At 41.3% G+C, this 14,921-nt stretch overlaps 1 protein-coding gene across 2 annotated transcripts in view; it reads left to right on the plus strand.

The window, feature by feature from the left end:
• The window catches only part of MEGF10 (multiple EGF like domains 10), a 266,646-nt gene extending 252,146 nt beyond the window's left edge, over positions 1 to 14,500 (plus strand). For both annotated transcript variants that reach the window (XM_032851957.1, XM_032851955.1), the window contains 7 exons: positions 1,038 to 1,166; positions 3,304 to 3,540; positions 4,927 to 5,054; positions 6,358 to 6,481; positions 10,652 to 10,696; positions 11,483 to 11,689; positions 12,989 to 14,500. In XM_032851957.1, coding sequence (XP_032707848.1) covers positions 1,038 to 1,166; positions 3,304 to 3,540; positions 4,927 to 5,054; positions 6,358 to 6,481; positions 10,652 to 10,696; positions 11,483 to 11,689; positions 12,989 to 13,170 — 1,052 coding nt within the window. In that variant the 3' untranslated portion in view covers positions 13,171 to 14,500. The remainder of the gene's footprint in view (positions 1 to 1,037; positions 1,167 to 3,303; positions 3,541 to 4,926; positions 5,055 to 6,357; positions 6,482 to 10,651; positions 10,697 to 11,482; positions 11,690 to 12,988) is intronic.
• Positions 14,501 to 14,921: the final 421 nt, after the last annotated feature.

Here is a 14,921-nt window from a genome sequence, read left to right on the forward strand (position 1 = left end):
AATTTGAGTTTTGTACTGGTATTCATCTCATCCTGAAACCCATACTGAGTCACACAGTTGCCTGCACACCCTTTGTGTATGCAAATATTGTGCATCTGTGTGTATAAATGTCTAAACATATGTGCACATACATATACACACAGAAACCAGAAGAGGCTCTAAACTGACTTTCCCTTGGAAGCCAGACTGGTTATGGTCTTATTTTAAAAAAACTGCTTAAGTCCCTCCATGATTACTTTGAACATCCAATCAAAATGTTCCTATTTTTGGAGACCCCTCCTGATGCTCATTTGTAAACAGAAACACTGTGTTTGACCGAGAACTCCAATAATAATAGCACATTGCCCTCTGCTGCCCACTTTGCAGAAAGCAGTAGTATTTGGGGATGATTTTTAAATTTGACGTGCCTCTACTCTTCTTTGAATCTATACCCAGCTCTTATTAAAAGTGCATCCTAAAAATCTCTCCATTTTAGTCTCTCAGGCTTCAACCTGCACATCCCAATTTTGAGCCATTCTATAGTAAATGAAGTTCTTACCTAGAAAATTAACAAAAATTGCCCCTCCTTTGTCCCCTGCTAATCCAAATCACAATGTGCCTATAGGAGGATTGCTGAGCCTTCAGTAAACTGCTCATGTTCTCAAGGATTTGGCTCTGGTTTATGCTCTTCAGTCTTCTGTCCCACTGTTTTGCCCAGTGGGGTCATCTCAGATTGCCCTGGCAGATGGTCTTCATCAGTTCCATTGGGTTCTACAGAGTGTCTACTTACCCTTCAGTGAAGTGGGTGCATAAATGCTGAAGGAGTCAGGAGCTGTGGCGAGGAGCTCAGTCTCTGGCCCCGTGCAGCCTGGCCTGTGAGTCCCCCCATGAGTCAGGGAATTCCTGTCAGCTCTAGGACTCCCTGGGTAGTTCTACCTGCACAAGGATCCCCTGGAAGTTCTGCCCTCTAGACACATGGGATCATGTAGTAAGAGACAGCCTTTTGCCCAGATGCCCAAGGCTGGAGAGCTTACATTGGACTTTCATCTCCTTCTCAGAGTGCCCTGCAGGAACGTATGGCTACGGCTGTCGCCAGATATGTGACTGTCTGAACAACTCCACCTGTGACCACATCACTGGCACCTGTTACTGCAGCCCAGGCTGGAAGGGGGCACGATGTGATCAAGGTAAGGACACTAGTGCCTTGAAATGTGTAACCACCATGTAGCCATTGTTAAGTATTTGCACCTACCTTATCTGATGTAAATGGGCTTGGGACACTGCAAGGCACAGCTGGTTATTTACTTGCCAGATGGATGCCTTATCATTGCTGTCCTACGGGTGAGGAAACTAAAGCTCAGAGAGGCTGAGTAATTTACCCAAGGTTGAACAGCTAATATGTAGTACATGGCTATATGTAGGTCAGGGCTTAGATGCCAGGTTTGTCTGATTCCAAAGTTCATGAGCTTTCCACTGTGCCTGCAAATGTTTTCACCTTTATTGAGGTATAACTAATCTGTGAAAAGCAACACGTGTATGCTACTATATTAGAGATAGATATACACACACAAATATATATGACACGTATGACATAAAGTGTACAACCTGATAAGATCTGACATATCCCCCCATGAAACCCAACCACAGTAAAAATAGTGAATGCAACCATCACCCCCCAACGTTACCTCATGCCCTTCCCTGCCACTACTGACCCTGAGGCCCCAGGCAACCCCTAAACTAGTTTCTGTCACTACAGATGAGTTTGTATTGCTAGGACTTCATGTAAATAGAATCGCACTGTACTCTCTTTTGTCTGACTTCGTTTGCTTAGCATAATCATTTTGAGACTGAACCGTGTGGTTGTATATATCAGAGCTTCAGTTGATTGTATTGCTGAGTAGCATTCCATTGCATGGGTGTATCATAATTTGTTTACTGATTCACCTGTGGGTGGACATTTGGATTGGTTCCAGTTTGGGGCTATTATAGGTAAAGTTCTTATGAACAATAGTGTATCAAGTCTTTGTACGGAGATACAATGCCATTTGTCTTGGGTAAATCAATAGGTGTAGAACGATTGGCTCGTATGATAGGCATATCCTTAACTTAAAAAAAAAAAAAAACTTGTGCAGGGCCTTTGAGAAATTTCTTCTGATGATTCTGAAGCATGATGCCCAGAGAGCTCCTGGTTTTTGTGGCTGTCTTCAGGAGATAGCACTCTCATGGACTCTAGAGTTGTAGGTGCCGTCCCCTGAAACTGTACACTACATAGGCATTCCTAGTTCATTTCCTTTCATTAGGTAACTTCTATGTGCTCACGATTTGTATTTGTCCTAACAATAGGAGGTCGCGTTTCACAATCACATCATTAATACACATGGCTTGTGATCACACAGCGCTGGCCTCCGTGCTCCGTGTTATGGGGAAGGCTGTCTAATAAGGAAGTGTAACCCTCAGAATCATAAAGTTATAGGGATGTTTGAGCTGGAAGCACCTGCTTTGGGGCCAGTTTCCTCCTCTATAGTTAGATGGTAAAACTCTGGCCGAAATACTTAAAGAAAAATTCAGCACCTCTGGATCAGTTTCTTTTTAAGACACCCAGTTTCTTGACTCATGGTTCATATCTTTCCTGTCCTCACTAGACTGAATGCAAGAAAGAATTATGTAAAGCTATGGTTTAAATTTTAATAAGTAAGCTTTTAGGGTGATGTTGTCAGGTGTTAACTGGGACAGACCTTTCGGAAATGGAAAATAACTGCATAGCGCAGTTATCTCCCGGGGTAAAAAGCCCGCTGAAATTAGGGTAAGGCAGACCCTCATCTTGGACCAGATTTATAATGGAGTTATCCTTGCTTGGAAGGACAATTACTCTTAGAAATGTTAAGGATAGACATAAAATTAAGTTAGGCAGTTGAAGCATTTAGAAGTTAGCCTTTCATAAGCTTACTGTCGCTAAAGAAATAAAGCATGGTTAAAAAAAAAAAACTAGATAAATTATTACCTCCAGTGAATTCCTGGTCTGGTCTGAGTGTCTGTTTAGTGTTTATGCGAGAAGCTCCCAAACCCTACAGTGAAGTCTTCGGGTTCTGGAAATCCAGTCCCATTTTTGACACATAGAGTAGCCCTTTTCCGGGCACAGACCAGCCAACAACATCTGCAAATGAAGAATGTATGTTTTTCCTTCTGCAGTTTCTAAAAGTTTCCAAATTAACCTTTCATGAACTGAAAATATCCCGGCCCACGGGGAGAAGTTTGTAAATTGAGTTCAGACGTTTGTATGGCACCTGTCGTCCTTACTCAGATCTCATCTTCTCCTTTCACTAGCCGGTGTCATCATAGTTGGAAACCTGAACAGCCTAAGCAGGACAAGTACAGCTCTTCCTGCTGACTCCTACCAGATCGGGGCCATCGTGGGCATCATCATTCTTGTGCTGGTGGTGCTCTTCCTGCTGGCCTTGTTCATTATTTATAGACAGAAGCAGAAGGGAAAGGAATCGAGCATGCCAGCAGTTACCTACACCCCTGCTCTGAGGGTCATGAATGCAGACTACACCATTTCAGGTAAGACTGGTCCCTAGGACCTTCTTACTCCTTGAGAAGGAAGGTTTCATCCTGGTTCTTTGAAACTGGGGCATGTGGCTGGGCTCTCTGCTGTTGTCCAGTAGCCTTGAGCAAATATTGTGTTTGGAAAAGATACATTGTTACGGATGTGCCATAGAGGTCAATGGTAGCAAAATCATCACTGTCTTCTTCCATGAGGGTTTTTAAACTGGATTCATTATGGGGTTGCTTTAGACTTTAGGAATTTCAACCGGGAGGAAGCTTTGCTGGGCACCTAAGCTTTTGTCATATGTTGGGGACTGGGAGCGGAGAGGAGGAGGCACCCATGAGTTTGGTAAGGTCATGGAGCACATCAGGGAACAGAACCAGGTCTTCTGTCTCTGGACCTGGGCATTTAAAAGAGTGCCTTCTAACCTTCCCTGGGCCTATACAAATCATTAATCCCATGGCAACAAACTTATATAAGAAACGGTTTTGTCATATTAGCAAGAATCAAAGCTGTTCTGTAAGAAAACTCTTTAAAATCTTTCTGTCACATGTGCCCAGAAATGTAAATTTTTAAGTGACATGCTCCTTCATCAGAGAAAGTAACCACTTAGGGGTGCTTGGGTGGCTTAGTTAGTTAGGTGACTCCTGATTTCAGCTCAGTTCATGATCTCAGGGTTGGGAGATCGAGCCCCACGTCAGGTTCCACATTGAGGATGGAGTCTGCTTAAGGTTTTCTCTCTGCCCCTCCTCCTAGCCCACTCCTGCCCATGCTTGTTCTCTCCAAAGAAGGAGAACAAAGAAGAACAAAGAAGAAAAAAAGGAAGAAGGAGGAAGTAGAGGTAGTGAGGAAGGGGAAAAAGAGGAGGAGGAAGAGAAAGGAGGAGAAGGAGAAGAAAGAGAAGGAGAAGAAGAAACCACTTAAATTAAGGAATTTGTACACTTACAGTAATTTATTATTTTAGACAATTACTGTAGGATGGGTTACGTGTTTATATATACACTGATTCTAGGGGGAATACCTAAAGCAGCTGATTTGCTTCATAGTGCATTTCTGGCACAGAATATTATGGTAAGAACAATAGGGTCTAAAATATTAAGAAAAAGATTTCAAAAAGATTAAAAAAAGAGGCAAGTTCCAGCAGACATAGCTTCAAAGTGATGGCTTCCCAGGAGAAGAGGAGTTGTCTGAGGACACTTGCACGGTTTCCCAGAAGCAGGTAGGAAGGCAGGCACCTGCTGCTTCTAGAAGCTTTGCTGCATATGCTGGGCAGGAGGGGATTCAGCCCAGCCTGTAATGTGGAAGTGGTACAAACATTTGTTCTGGTTATTTTGCTTCCCTTTGTTCCACACAGACTTAGGGGAGCCTGTCACCTTAATCATTTCCTTCTCTTCTTACAGAAACCCTTCCCCACAGCAATGGGGGAAGCGCCAACAGTCATTACTTCACCAACCCCAGTTATCACACGCTTACCCAGTGCGCCACATCCCCTCATGTCAACAACAGGGACAGGATGACCATCGCTAAGGTGAGAGGAAGTGACTCCCAGGCCCTGAAGCGGGACAGGGAAGAGAAAGTACAGGAAGGAGCATGCAGGGAGAGCTGCAGCTCTGGGCACTTTACATCTCTTATCTTGTTGATTGCATGTTAGAATCTCAAGTTTACTGGTGAAAAATCCAAGTGGTGGGGAGTTACATTCACTTCGAAACAGAGCTCCCCAGTTTGTGAGGGAGGCAGTTGGAGTGTGAGTCACGGTCTCCTTGTCTCCAATTTGTACTGGTTCCGGTGTAGGTCTTTGGAATAATGTTTCTGATATTGCCTGAGGTTTTAAAATGATGTCTCAGAGCTGACTTTAGCAGACTCCATCCTGGGTCCTTTCTTTTGTCTTTTCAGACCACCTGTCTTCCAGTGCCCTGCCGAGTCCCCCTGTCCTTTCTTCACAAAAACAGCTGCATGTGTTGATTTAGTTTGAACCACAGGAAATTGCTTTTTTGTAGGTCAAAAATGATCAAATAGAAACTGTGTGCCAGGCATTTCTAATCAATCTGCAAATATAAATTCATTTAATCTTCACATCGATCCTGTGACTCAAGAGTGATTGTTTTCCTCATTTTATAGGTACACAGAGAGGGTGGATGCCTAGGGCTGCTCCTCCCATACCACTCACCTCACCCCCAGTCTCCTTGAGGATGCTTGGAAATTCCAAGCATTTCTTCCTTCCGACTGTCCCAAATTATATTTATAATCTCCATTGTCATATTCTGGCTCTCTGCTAGACGAAAACCAAGCTAGTCAAATTAATTCCATTGCAATTAAATTAATGCTGCTGGATTAAATTATGGCGCCTAATAAATAGCCCTTCCCATTCCCTCGAGACTTTCGTGTTCATCATTGCATTTGTTCTCCTACATATTCAGGGAAGGAGGCAAAGTACATAGTCTTATCCTCATGTTTATTGCTAAGAAAATGGTTCAGAGTCACTGGTGACTCATAAAAAATCATACAGTGTTTGACAGGAGAGCTCCAACCAAGAATTTAACTTTTTAAAATTCAAGGTTCCATGTACATTAACTCAAGTCAAGTTGAATGGGCACAGAGTGACTAAGGGAGATGAAGAATTTGAGGCAGTAGGGGAATAGTTGGGGCCAAGGGATGGATACTCCTACTGCCCTCTAAGGCTCACCCCATGATGACCTCTGTCCCCTTGCATGGCTGCCTTGAAGAACCAGCCCTTGATCCATGCCACAGATGTCCTTTCCCACATCTGTAACACTGTGCTGGGCTATGCTATGTTCTCTTTTTACATCTTGATGGTTTATTTTTTTTAACAGTCGAAGAACAATCAGCTGTTTGTAAATCTGAAAAATGTGAATCCTGGGAAGAGAGGCCCAGTGGCGGACTGCACGGGAACACTGCCAGCAGACTGGAAACATGGCGGCTACCTCAATGAGCTTGGCAAGTTCTCCCAACATCCATCCTCAACAAGCTCCCTTATCTTCTAGTCCCCTCAGATACTCATAGATTTATGATGTGCCAAAGAGATCTATTGGAAATATGCATGAAAAAAACAGAATGGTAGAATTATACCCAATACCTGTGTGGGGCTTATTAATGTCCTGGGTGCTTTATCTACCCAACAAACATTTATTAAGGTCCTAGTGTGTGCCAGGAATTGATAAAAAGAGATGAGAATCTCTGCCTGCTTGTAGCTCCCATTCTAACTCTACATATATTAATTTACATGATTCTCACAAGTACTCTGATAAGTAGGTACTGTTAATGTCATCATCATGTCCGTGTAACAGTTGAGAAACTGAGTCAAAAAGAGGTTAAGTCCCCCCGAGAAAAGTCTTAAAGCCTATTAAATGGTAGAGCTGGGATCTGAATCCTGTCAGGCTGGTACCAGGATGTGTGTTCCCCTTTGCTGTCTTTTAATATGGGGCACCCATACTTGAGGGCCGCTTCCCCTTTAGGTGAGGAAATGAAGATATCAACAGGAATACAGTCAGTGCTTCTCGAACATTTTGGAATCAGACCTGCTTCATACTCTTGAAAGTTATCAGGAGCCCTGAAGAGCTTCTTTCAATATGGGTTATATCTATTGATACCACATTACAAATTAAAACTGAGACCATTTAAAAGAGTTATTTATTGCTTTGTTTATAATAACAGTAATTAATTTCATGATAATGTAAAACACATTTTTATGAAAAAAAACCCACATTTTCTGAAACAAAAACAAATTAGTGAGAAGAGTGGCACTGTTTTACATTTGTTGGATCTCTTTAACATCTGGCTTCAGAGAAGATGGATTCTCATATCTGCTTCTTCATTCAGTCACTGGTGATCCCATGCTTGGTGCTGCTCTTAGACAACCACCGTGCACTTGAGAGAGAACAAGAGTGAGACAGGCACATAATGTCGATGTATTATAATGAGAACAGTCTTGATCTTGTGGGCCTCCTGGAAAGGGGGTGAGGCCTCCTGGACCAGCCTTAAAGAGCTGCTGTGACACCCCACTGAGTGAACTGTGCCATTACCAAGCCATTGCCCCTGATTTCAGGGAGGTGCTTGATGAAGCCGTAACTGATATGTGTTCACCTTATGGATAGCAAACCCTTTTTTGTATTTATTTGATGGTGGAGTAGCCAGGAAAACCCAGTTAAATTTGAATTTCAGATAAGCAACAAATATTTTTAGTATAAATATATCCCAAAAGTTGCATGGGGCATACTTACCCTAAAAATTATTTGTTGTTTCTCTGAAATTAAAATTGAAATGTCCTTCCTTTGTTTTTATTTGCTGAATCTGACAACCTTACTGGATGGGCCCTTCCATGAATCTTGTTTTTTAGAGGAATAAACTGGGAAGCCCAGAGGTTAACTTCTTGCCCAGGATTTCATGGAAGGAAGAGGGTAAAGCCAGGTCTCAAAGTTCATCTTCCAACTACTTACTCCTCCCCTGCTCTTTCTGGGAACACCATATACACCAAATTACCTAAGCCAGATAGAGGGACCAGCAGTATGGGCTCCGGAATCCCCTGTTACTGTAGAAATGTAAATGTTAAAGTAGGAAAACAAATACAAATTCTTAACTTTTGTCTGCATTCTCTATCCACATTATCAAATAGCTGTGCATTTCTGAACACGGTCAAATTATTTAGATACCAGATTCACAGTATACTTATCAGCCAAATCATTTAACATCAGAGAGATTTCTTGTAGCTCCAAGGAATATGTGAGTTTATATCAGCAAAGTACTAGCTGGCACTAATGAGGGAAAAGTTCTCTTACTCCATTTTCACCTGCTACATATGGTCCTAACTCTAGGACCTAGTCCCTGCAGTGGTAACATATAAACTTCTCTGCTTTTTATCTCCTTAAGACCCACCAGACTGAGAATGTAACATCTTCATTGAAAATTCTGGGTCTCCTTCATGAGTTTCCATCAAAGAGCAATTCTACATTTAATGTCCCTTTATAGTTGTTGGCCAGAAAAAGTCTTCCCTTACAATGGACAGGGTAGGGCACACTGTGGATGCTGAAATGTGTATGTGCTTGACATGATGGAGAAGTTGTTGTGATGTTGTCTGAAAGAGCCCTGAACCTGGCACAAAAAGCCCTGGGGTCAACTCCTGGTTCTGTTATATGGCACTGGGCTAATCACCCCCACGAAGAAGATCCATTCATTTGTGGCATAGAGCTCATGATCGTGTTGTGACTCATTGTATGAATTAGATTAAGCCAAGCATTTGAAAGCATCTATCCAGGGATTGGAACAAATGGGAGTTTATATAAGGAAACCCGCCTGCTCTCTCATTAGAACAGCCTCCAGAGAAAACCTGGCAGGCGTGCTGGTGTCACGGTGCCACTCTTATACCCTAATTTACTCTCCACCTCAGGCTGCTCCTCTCCTGAGCCTCTTGGGGGAACGCTAGCCATTACACAGCTAAGATCAAAATGGACAGTTAACAAGACTTTGCTAAAGTCTGGAGACAGCTAAGTGAATCTGGCAGAGCAGCAAAGACAGAGTTCTTTCATAGGAGTTCTCAGAGGCCACAGGTCCTACCCTTCTTCATGCGGTCCCTTTACAAAGGTCTGGGAATCCCTAAGACCACCCTCAGGATCCATAATTTGGCAGAAAGAATCATAGAGCTCCCTGCGAGCTGTTATACTCATGGTTAGAGTTTATCACAGCCAAAGGATACAGGTGAAAATCAGCCAAGGGAAGAGACACAGTGGGCAGAGTCAAGGAAAGTTCCAAGCCAGAAGCTTCCAGTTGTCCTTTCCCAGTAGAACCATGGAAAGTGCTAACTTTTCCTGGCTACAGTATACGACAAGAGGCATGAAGTATTACCAGCCAAGGAAGCTCACTTCAGCCTTGGTGTTTGGAGTTTTTATGAGAGTTTGATAAGGTCAAGGTCAACATGGCTGACCGCCCATGTGGTTGACCTTTCGACCAGCCCATCTGGAGATGGAGCTGACATGAAGTGGCCCAAATCCCCTTCCATAAATCTCTTTGTTATGCTACCCAGTGTAGTCCTAGGCCCCTGGTAAACAAAAACACTGTTACTGGGTGGGATAGTCCAAGGACTTAGAGATCCCCTCCCAGGAACTAAGGGCAAAGGCCAGAGCTTACTTTGATTAGGTTAATTCACTATTCATCCTTATCCTGCCTCCCTGCATAAGTGGGCACCTTTCCCACCAGCTGGGAGCATGGCTAGGCTTCACAACCCAGACCCAAGAGAGAGAAAACATTCTCTAAGAGGACATTCCTGTATCCTGTCCCACCATATTAGACACACCCTCTCCCTTTAAGGGATGCTCCCTCTTTCTTCACAGAAGTGTGTCCTCCAGGACATCAGAACTTGAGTCAACTACCACTCTAAGGGACACATGCACAGTGGCAGGGGATCGTCCCCTAGCCATTCTCCTACTTATTTGAATATTTGTCATTAGTCATTACTCTCTGTTTCTAATGTAAGGCTATAACATTTCTTTAAAAGATCATGGAAGAGACCTTGGAATGCCTCCATGTAAAATGAAGCTGGGGGTCGTAGGACACATTCTGTGTTACCATTCATTTATACAGAGCCTCAGAGTTTATGACCCCTTTTCATGCAGTCTAGTTCACTTAATGATCACACCAGTCCTGTAAAGTTTGGAAAGCAGGTTTTGTTTTCCTCATTGTAGAGATTAAAAAAAAAAAAAATTGACAGAGAGAGAGCTTGCCCAAAGTCATGTGGTGAGCGAGTGATGAAATTAGAAGTCCTTTGTCTCAGTTCTAGCCCTGGCTATGTCCTTTCCACAGTGCGACCTTGAATCAAGTATACCAATTCACCCATGCCTTATTTCCTACCTGTATTGATCAACTTTTCCCAAAGTCACTGGAAATGAGTAGGAGGATGATCTGAATGATATATATATGTATTTTAAATTCTAAGTGCTAAAAATATCAAGCATGAGCAACCTGGTAGCAAAGGTTTGAAAAGCAGCACTCTTGGTTATTTCTTGCAGTGGGGAGATCATAGGTGCCCAAACCATCCTCCTCCATGACCTTGGAATATTAGATGGGTTTTCTCTTGTTTCCAGATCTCACTGGGGATTTTTTTCTTTTTTATCACAGGAGCTTTTGGACTTGACAGAAGCTATATGGGAAAATCCTTGAAAGGTATTGTGTAAATTTAAGGAAGAAATACATCTATCAGAATCATAATTTAAAAAACAGTTCATATCAGAGACTGAAATAATTGGCTAAACAAGCAAAAGTGGCAGTGTAGAGAAAATGGTCAGTTGTTGGTGTGGTTAATTACACCACCAGACACACAGACATGTTTGACTGAGGTCAAGAGCGTGACCATAGGTGTGTGGTGTTAGAGCATAAGTCTGGGGGAACAAAGGTTTCCATTTGCTGGGGAAACACTCATATTTCTTTGAAATGATATAGGACTTATGGAGAGAGAGAAATGTATGAAAAAGGAAATAGCAAGGAAAACAAGAGCTCAGCATCTTTACATGAATAACTTCTTGTGCCCAGTTATGAAGTTTTACAAGGAAGTCTCACGTCACAAAGACCTCCCTCACTACAATGATAGAACTTTCTTGTGCTCCCAGGGGCATCCACGGGTGGTTTCTTGATTGAAGTCTCTGAGAATTCAGAGACTATTAGTAAATTAGGATGGAATTAGTTTTGAGTGTGAAACAAAATCAAAATGAAATCAAATCCACAATGTTTTACATTGATACTCACCTGAAAGAGGAGCTAAAAATTACAGATGGGTAATTTAAAAACAGATTATCTCCAAAACAGGTAGAAAATGTATGGTGGTGTTGTTGGTATATATAATTATAGAAAACTAGCTACAAAAAGAAAGAAGTAACCTGAGTATATTACCACCAAGAAAAAATTTAATGTCCCTGCAATAGCATTTGCTTTTTTCCCCATCTCTCTTCACAGATCTGGGAAAGAATTCTGAATATAATTCAAGTAACTGCTCCCTAAGCAGTTCTGAAAACCCATATGCCACTATTAAAGACCCACCTGTACTTATCCCCAAAAACTCAGAGTGTGGCTATGTGGAGATGAAGTCACCAGCACGGAGAGATTCCCCCTATGCAGAGATCAATAACTCAACTTCAGCCAACAAGAATGTCTATGAAGTTGGTGAGTTCCCCTAACCAAAGAAAGAACCTAATATAGGAATTTTTTAAAAATAGTTTTAAAGTCCTTAAGCGTACAGTAACAGTTCTTATAAACATGATTGAAGACACTGGTCCATATTTTCAATGCAACCTGTGTTTTCAGTGACCATATTAATTGGTGTCAAATAAATTTTTAAGGGAAAAGAAAATAGCATTTAGCAAAATTAAGTAAATTTTCCTTATCTCTCACTTGGCTCTCCATCTTTTGTTTTGTAACCATAGTGACTATTTGAGCACACCTGTGGAATAGCATATGTCTTACATTAGCTCTTGTGTGGAGTTAGCCTAAACAAATGGTTCAAGGGGATGAAACAGGTGTTTCTACTTCCTGGTTGCATATTCATTACATTAATGCTTTTAGCAGAATGGAAACATTTTACTTTTAAATTTGTCTGATATATTGGTAATATTCTTGGGTGTGAATGAGATGGAAATTAATAAGAATTCAATTTAAAATTAGAATTATTTTGATTGCCCCTTACAAATACCATTTGGGAAAAAGCTGAAACACATCAGAGCTGTCACCGGGTAGGTAGAATAGGGCTATGTATTAGTTAGTTTTTTTTTTCCCTCTCTGTCTCTCTCAAGTTTATGATTTAAACTTTAAAAAATTCTCTATTACTTGTTAACTTGTAAATGAAGTAGCTAATTTAACTCCAGTAGCTAGTAATTAATTTATGTCACAGACATGTCTCTGAAAAGATAACATCTTAAAGAATTAAGACAGCTTTTTTTTTTTTTAATGGGAGGTATAGTGACCTAAATTTATTTTTTTTTAAATTGGTTACAATCCCCCTTTGAACCATCTGGTAAACCCACCACTTTAACACGGGAACTCAACTGAGAGCCAGGGTCCTGAGGCCTAAAGTCACCTTGTTAACTATTTCCATGAATTGAGTTACCCTGGAAGGACCTCAGTCTTCTCACCTATAGGGTAAAGGGTTTGGACTAGATTATCTACAGAGTGCTTTTCAGACAACGGTTCACGTCCAGGATTTCTGTCTAGTCCCTGGGTATCTTCATCCCAACCCCGCGGTCACCTTTTTGTTCAGAACTCCACTGTACACATCAGCTGGTCTTACAGATGTAGAGTAGCCACCTCAATGTGATTATAAAACCCTCTTTTGTTCATTAAAATAATGTTTCTTTACATTTTTAGAAGTGCTCCTCCTATATGTGTGCGATTTGCAAGAAATGCCATATTCTATACTTTTTAAAACTTTCTGTTGCTGATAAATTAATGTGTCCCTGGTTGTCACAGAACCTACAGTGAGTGTTGTCCAAGGAATATTCAGCAATAATGGGCATCTCACCCAGGATCCATACGACCTCCCAAAGAACAGTCACATCCCTTGCCATTATGACCTGCTGCCAGTACGAGACAGTTCACCCTCCCCCAAGCGAGAGGATGGTGGCAGCGGCAGCAGCAGCAGCAGTGAATGACACCAAAGGACTGCTTGGTAGCCGCTGAAACAGTTTCCAGAACTGCAGTTCGGTTCTTCTCCATCTCAAGTTTGCCACCTTAGGTGAATGTTAATCTACTTGGTAGGCAACTGTTGGACATGAACCAGAAAGCTCAAAGCTAAGGCTGACTGACCGTAGGTCCACCTTGTCCAGGTGGCTTGGAAGGAGAGATCAATGTGACTTCCTATTCTTCTAAGCATTAGAACTGCACTCGTGAAGCATGACTTCCTATAAAATTTGGGCTGAAAGCATGACTGCGCGGAGGTCTTTGGGAGGGAGTCATGGGGTACGGTGGCTGTTGGCATTATGGCTTGAACAATTAAAATTTAAATATTTTCTTTCTCATTTGCAATGCAGACCTGTACCAAGGATTGTGCAGTTATCATAAAATCTAGTGTGAATCACTAAATATGTAGAAGAGAAGGGGCATAGTATTGAGTCCTTATGTTTATTTTTTTCAGCTGGACTCAGTCTTATAGGAATAATATGAACCCAGGAAGAAATGTTCTGTCAAGTGGCATCCCTGGCGAGACTTTGAGTAAACTCTAGAATTGGTTAGCCCATTTAAATATGAAAACTTTAGACTTTTTTTTAGGATGAAGAAATGAAAAATTAGACTTATTTTAGAAGTAGTAGAATTATTTCGGGAATCAGTATACAGGTGTGGTTGGCAGAGGGTTATCTACTTGGACCCTTGGCCTACTTTTGATCCATGATGTCATTCTGATTGTTGTCCCTATTGTACATATTCACCACTGAAGGTCCATAACATATCAATAATTATTTCATAAATACTGAAATGAAATAGTTTTATTTTTTACAGACCGGATTAAACGAGTGTATAATGATTGGAAAAGGTTGTAAATTTTAAGTGTAAGAAGATGCTTCGGTTTTGTAAACCATTAGTAATAACATGCTGTAATATAGAATTAGCAGAAAGTTTTGATTAACTTTTCCCCTGAAGTGACCAGAATATTTTTGTGCATATTTGAGAAAAGGGCACTTTCCTTTTATTAATTGTTGATTTAGAGAAACTATGCTTAAGCTGGTCTTTTGCATTGCTAATATGACATGTACCCCATTTTTCATTAATTTGTATTTCTGTTTTTAAGTTGTATATTCTATGTTTTGTAGTGCTTGGATTGTTAATGAAAAAAATTATATTACATGTTCATTGTTTCTTGTATTATTGTCACTTATCTTTTTTGCTTGATAAAATGCATTGTCCTTTTTTTTCTTTTAGAGGGAGGAGATGAAAATACATAAGTCAAATCTATTAAAATTGGTCATTACTAAAATTGCAAAGTAACCGTGGGTGAGTGGCTTATAATTGAAATAGAGAAGCTTTTTAATATTAATGGAGCTCCTTTTGATCTGTGGGTTCCGAATCTGTTCATTATGGAATGAGTACCACAGACTGGTCTTACCGAAGACCTTCGTTGGGAGGATCACACAATTGATCTTCCAAACTGGGACACTTATGAGTATAAATGAGGGCATTATGAATATTTAACCCACTGTTGGCATAAATCTGGACTGCCCCAAGCAAACCAGAATGGATGCTCATCCTTTGCACACCTGTCATGCACTAACATTTTTCACTTCAAGGTAGTTGTCTGAAGAGAATGCCAACATGATGCAAGAAAGCTGGTTTCTCCTTGACCTACCTGAGCGAGCAGAAGGTCTGAAAAGCTGCATGAGGAAGCAACTTCATGAGAGGAAACAGTGGC

Source organism: Lontra canadensis, unplaced genomic scaffold (genome assembly GCF_010015895.1).
Source record: "Lontra canadensis isolate GAN:19392208 unplaced genomic scaffold, GSC_riverotter_1.0 scaffold5, whole genome shotgun sequence".
Classification (NCBI taxonomy): Eukaryota; Metazoa; Chordata; class Mammalia; order Carnivora; family Mustelidae; genus Lontra; species Lontra canadensis.